Here is a 6,000-nt window from a genome sequence, read left to right as displayed (position 1 = left end):
AATAAAATTCAGTTGGGACTGGAATAATCTTCTATCCTAAGCACATATAGTTAGCAACCTCTAGGGCAAATACTATAGGCATAACTTTAGAAATCACTCAGAGATTTATTTCTTTTATGTTCTTTTTAATTTTGCAAATTATGGCTTGTTATAGACTGTTCAAGCTGTGAGGGGCCTTGAAGGCCATCCTCTCCAGTCCCTCTATTTTAAAGTTGAGGAAATAGAAGTTCACAGAAATGATGTGGCTTCGCCAAGGTCAAGGTCGGGAGCAGAATCTGGGAACTACCTCCTTATTTGACAGGTTAGAACAGAAAAACATGCCATGGAGTCGTCTAATTGAGTCAAAGGAAGAATAGTGAATAGGCAGAGAGGTTGCAAGACCAGGATCTGATTAACAAGGTACGCTGAGATAAGAGCACAACTTTACCAGTTACACAATCATTGTATAGGGATACCCGACTAACTACAAAAGGAGCACACTCTTTATTTCCTAGAATGCTAGCAGAAGCATAGTTACTACGCAAGCAACATAATGACTGTGGTACATAATGGAGAATGATACACACAGATTAGAACAGGCTCAGAGGTGAAGAAGAACAACATTTAATAAAACTAAAAATACAGTCTTCATTACTGGATACTTCTTGGGGCTCCTGAGGCTCACTATGAGGGATACAACCTTGCTTGGGACACCAATGAGTGCAGGAGTCAGCTTGCAGGACATCTGATGGTGTGGTGACCGTGAACGCCTCAATCTGTAAGGTTACTCAGTGACAAACAGCCCTTTCTTGGGGAGTTCTCAGTGTTGGCTTTGGGAAGTCAGAAGGAAAAGTGCTTCTTTACATTCACATGACTTTATCTGTGCCCTTCTTTTTCTGGGCAGAGACAGAGAAAGAACATGCAGATCCTTTTAAGGTGGCAAAATAAATAGTGACAGCCATTCATTAAAGAAGGAACCAGAAAAATTCATGAAACATGACCTTGTTTATTATTATGATGATGATTACTCAAGAGAAAGACAAGGTTATTTATATAGAAATAGGAATTAAAAAAAATTTCCATGTCCTCATGAACCTTACATTATCTTTTGAAATAAACAAAAAACAAATAGCAGTGATTAGACATGAACTCTTTTCCTGAATTGCAATAGGATAGGAATCCGCCCCCCCCCCCCGCAATATTTTCAGTGTACTTTCCAAAGATGTTATTTTCTACTTTCAATAAAGGAGAAAACTTTTTTTTAAAGTGTCAGTTTATACAGTTAGTTGGTGGAAGGCTTTATTATTATTTATAAATGCTTGCATTACAAAAAGGCGATATGGGTCCTCCTGGAGTGGGATCTATTTGGAAAACTAATTACCTCCAAATTGCTGCAAATTTTCACGAATATGCCAAGAGGATGAATCAGGAATGGCATCCAAATGAATTAAAGTAATATGTGATATTTAAGAGCCCTGGGAACCCTGTTAATAACGAGTCTTCCATCATAACTTAAAGAGGCAAAGAGCCAGGGGTCTGCTGAGGACCACTCCACTGCATACACACTGTCTTCATGCTCTTCGTAGGTGGCAATGACGCTGTCGGGCAGTGGCTCTTTGCTCCTAGAATCAAACAAAGACAGAAGAAAATGATGGTGTATAAACCAGATCAAGGACGTACCCAGCACGGCCAAACACCCCCATGCTGGGTGGTGAAGCAGGCTGTGATGAAGTGCTGTAAGGACACATCAAAGCCGTGACCATGAAGGGAGGCAATTCCTGTTTCATTTCTTAATAATGCCTTCTTATATTTCTATGCTGATGGAAACATCATGGCATGGTTGCTGTTTATTTTATGTTGGACTATAGGAAACAATAAAGAGATTGTTCCTTCATTCTTGAGAAAAGGCAATGCAAGAAAAGGATTATCATGCCTGACTTCACCTTTAAAATAATAAAATGGTAGAGAGAGAAGACCTTTTGATGTTTAGTGAAAACCCATCACTTTGTTATTTCAATGCTTCTCTTTACTCAAGACTCCTCCATTCCCTCCTTCCCTGAGCCTCTCTGCTCAGGACCTTACCTCCTATTCTGCTGAGAAAATAGAAGCTATTCTCCTTAAGCTCTCTCTTCTCTACTTTCTGTCTCAAAACCCTTTGACATCTTCCCCTGTTCTTTCCTCCATTCTCTGCTCCATAGTCAAACCTTTTACACCAAGGCCAACTTTTTTATTTAAGCTTTTCATCCCATTCTCTTTGTCTCTTCTGGCTGATTGTCCCTACAATAATCCCTATTCCCTCTTTCTAATTTTCAGTCTCTCCCTATCTACTGGCTCATTTACCGTTACCTAAAATTATGCCCAAGTCTCTCAGAACCTTAAAATCTCCCAGTAGACCCTATCATCCCTTCAAATTATCATCCTACATTTCTCCTCTCTTTCCCTCCAGACTCCTAGAAGAAAAAAAAATATTTCTTCTTGTCTTCACTTCTGTCTCCGCGTTTGCCTGTGTTGTTCCTCATGCTTGGATTGAACTCTCTGCTCATCTCTACCTCTTAGAATCCCTAATTTCCTTCAAAGCTCTGCTCGGGTACCATCTCCTACATGAAGTCTTTCCTGAACCACCCCCATCCTCTCAACTGCTTGTTCTCTTGTATTTCTTTTATGTCTACTTGGATGTGTTTACATTGTTTTCCTCAATAGAATGAAAGATCTTTTCAGCAAAGATGGTTTCATTTGTGTTTCTGTGGCTGAGGGAGCCCAGAGAGGCTGAGAAGTTTGTCCAATCACTCAAGTTAGTTGCAGAACTAGAACTAGAAGCCCAAATCTGGCTCCAGTACATCATAGTGCCTTCTAATTATGTCTGTCATATCTATCTCTAGAAACTGAGTGCTTACCAGGTAAGCAAGCTCCAGGTGTTTTTCTTACTATGTCATAGAGTCTTAACAAATTTCAGTGTAATGGGTAAGGAAGAATCTTTCACAAATGAGGGAAGAGGGAGGTATTATGAAGTAATAAGGTTTGTCAAAAGTTAGTTATACACCAAATCAATTCATTTAAAATTCCATTCAATAAGAATTTGTGGAGCACTTAATATTAACTGCTATTGGGGGGTTATATAACATAAGATGCTTAGAATTTAGTCAGTCAATAAATACTTATTAAATTCTGCTATGCACCAGACACTGTGCTAAGTGCTGGGGATACCAAAAGGGAAAAAAAAGGCAAAAGACAGTTTCTGCTCTTAAGAAGCCAATAGTCTAATGTGAGAGACAACATGCAAAAAGTTATGCACTGGTTAAATTATAGATAATATCAGAGGGAAGGCATTAAGATTAAAGAGCACTAGGAATAGCTTCTTGAAGAAGGTAGAATTTAACTGTGCCTTGAAGGAAGCCAGAGATTCAAGGAGGAGAGTTCCAGGTACGGAACATAGCCAGTAAATATGATCAGAGCCTGGAGATGGAGTGCCTTGTACAAGGATCAGGAGGGAAGTCAGTGTTACAGGATCAAATGTATGTTGGGAGGGGGAGCAGTCAAGGTATATAAAAAGAATGGAAACCTAGGAAGAGGCCAAGTTAGGAAAGGCTTTAAAAGCCAAACAGGATCTGATCCTGGAGATAATAGGGATCCATTGGAATTTACCAAATGGGAGGAGAGGTACAGTATCTTGTGTGTGACATGGCCAGATCTGTGCTTCAGGAAGATCAGTTTAACAAATGAGTGGAGAATAGATGGGGCAGAGAGAGACTTAAGGCAAGGCAACTAACCAGTAGGCTATTTTAATAGTCCAGAAATGAGCTTGGACCAGGATAGTGGCAATATCAGAGGAAAGATAGGGGTATAAATAAGAGATGTTAACAAAAGTAGAAATGACAGGACTTGACAATATTGGCTATAAAGGTGAGAGAGTGTGGAATTGAGGATGACACATGTGAGCATGGGTGATTGGGAAGATGGGGACACTCTTGAAAATAACAGTGGAAGGTGGGGGAGGGGAAGGTAGAAAGAGGAATTTAATTTTTGGGTATGTTAAGTTTAAGATGGCTACAGAACATCCAGTTCAAGATGTCCAATAGGCAGTTGGAGATGTAAGACTAGAGGTTCAGAGAAATTAGGGCTGAACAAGTAGATCTTAGAGTCATCAGCATAAAGATGATAACTGAATCCATGGACACAGATGAAGTAAAATAGTACAGATGAAGAAAGAAAAGAGATCCCACCATTAGTATCCATGACCTGAATGAAGGTGTAGCAGAGGAAATTGAGGAGTAGTCATATATGATGGATAACCAGGAGAGATCAATGTCATGAAAACCATTAGATAAGAGAATATTAAGGAGAAGAAGGTTATTGGCAGTGTTAAAGGCTGCAGAGAGGTCAAGAAGAATGAGGATTAAGAAAAATTCAATGGATTTATATGTGATAACTTTGGAGAGAGCAACTGCATGATGGTTGTGGTTGGAAGCCAAAATGTAGTGATTTAAGAAGAGAGTAAAAGGAATGGAAGTGGGGGCAACTATTGTAGACAGCCTTCTCCATAAAAAAAGCAGGAGAAATAAGGGATAATAATAGTGAGAAGGGATAGATGGATCAAATGATTGTTTTTAAGGACGGAGGGGAAATGGGTATGTTTATAGGTAGTAGGTAATCAGTCAGGAGACAAGAAGAGGTCGAAGATAAGTGAGAGATTGGGATGATAGAGGGGGCAATCTGCTGGAGGAGATGGAATGAGGTAAATGGGATCACTTGTACAGATAGGGTATTTTGCCTTGGCAAGGAGAAGGGCTATCTCTTCATGTGAGATAGGGTGAAGGAAGAAACAGTGACAAAAAGCATCTGAGTGATATGAGTTGAAGAGAAGAGGAGAATGGAAAACTTGATGAATGGCCTCTATTTTTTTTTCAGTAAAATATGAGATGTTACCAGCTGAGAGGGTGGAGGGAAGGGGGAGATATGGAAGGTTTAAGGAGGTTTGAAAAGGTTTGTAAAAGCCACTTTGGTGAGTGAGATAGTGAATCTCTTAGGAAGTTTAGAGAATTACTTTGTTGATGGAAAGGCCCATTCAAAAGTATTAACACAAATTTGTAGTAAACTAGGCAGCACAGTTTCTTGTAGTGGATCCCATCAGCATAGTTTCTTGATTTTCTCCAGCTTCATTCTGCAGCATGTGAGCAGGAGCAAAGGAAATGGATGGTGGGAGTAATCCAAGGCTGGAGTATGGCAGGGCAGGATCTTTCAAAAGATAAAGGGACAGGGGACTTGAGAAAATAGACAACTGTAGAACTGAAATGATTTACCAAGAGATCAAAATAGGGAAGGGAAGAAAGTAGTCAGAGCAAGGGTGACTGGGTGGACAAGAACTGAAGGGCAGAGAGTTTAGGACTTCAAAGTTTATTAATATGGATGTGAAATACTTGCAGGTGATGGTACGATCAAAGGTATGGCCATCTCCGTATGTAGCTGTGGCAAGGTGAAGGAATAGGCCGTGAGGAATGAATAAATTGAGGAATTCAGAAGTTAGTATGTTTGAAGGAATATCAATAGGCACACTGAAGTCCCCTACTATGAGGGCAGGAATTGGGAAGGAAAGAAAGACTATGAATCAGGCATCAAATTAATCCAAGAAGAAAGGAAAGTGTCCTAGGGTTCTACAGACAACAGCCACCAGAATTTTGATTGGGTAATAAATATGGATTAAATGAACCTCAAAGGAGGATTTTCAGAAATCTCTCCATGATCATCTAGTCCAACTCCCACAATTTACAAGTGAATAAACTTAGGCTATAAGGTCCTTGAGGTAAGTAAATATGTAGTAGTACTGGAATTTAAACTGAGATTCTGTGGCTCCAAACCCATACTATTCATTGTACTACATTGTTGTGTGAATGTGTGTAAATAACACACACACACATTACTTCATTCAACACTTAAGTAACTACTATGAAAAAAGCCCTGAGTTAGAAGCTGAAAGAGATAGAAAGATAAATAAAATATAGTCCTTGTCCTCCCTGAATTCGCAAC

The 6,000-nt window shown here is 39.6% G+C and overlaps 1 protein-coding gene across 2 annotated transcripts in view; it reads right to left on the bottom strand.

Moving 5' to 3' along the window:
* Window positions 1–644: 644 nt before the first annotated feature.
* The window catches only part of EIPR1 (EARP complex and GARP complex interacting protein 1), a 230,028-nt gene continuing 224,672 nt past the window's right edge, over window positions 645–6,000 (bottom strand). The window contains exon 7 of one of the 2 annotated variants that reach the window (XM_043985119.1): window positions 645–1,601. In XM_043985119.1, coding sequence (XP_043841054.1) covers window positions 1,427–1,601 — 175 coding nt within the window. In that variant the 3' untranslated portion in view covers window positions 645–1,426. The remainder of the gene's footprint in view (window positions 1,602–6,000) is intronic. The other variant, XM_043985117.1, reaches the window with a different exon arrangement.

The sequence above is a fragment of the Dromiciops gliroides genome, chromosome 2 (genome assembly GCF_019393635.1).
Source record: "Dromiciops gliroides isolate mDroGli1 chromosome 2, mDroGli1.pri, whole genome shotgun sequence".
Taxonomy (NCBI): domain Eukaryota; kingdom Metazoa; phylum Chordata; class Mammalia; order Microbiotheria; family Microbiotheriidae; genus Dromiciops; species Dromiciops gliroides.
Note: the sequence above shows the minus strand (reverse complement) of the source record. Positions and strands in the feature narration are given on the sequence as shown.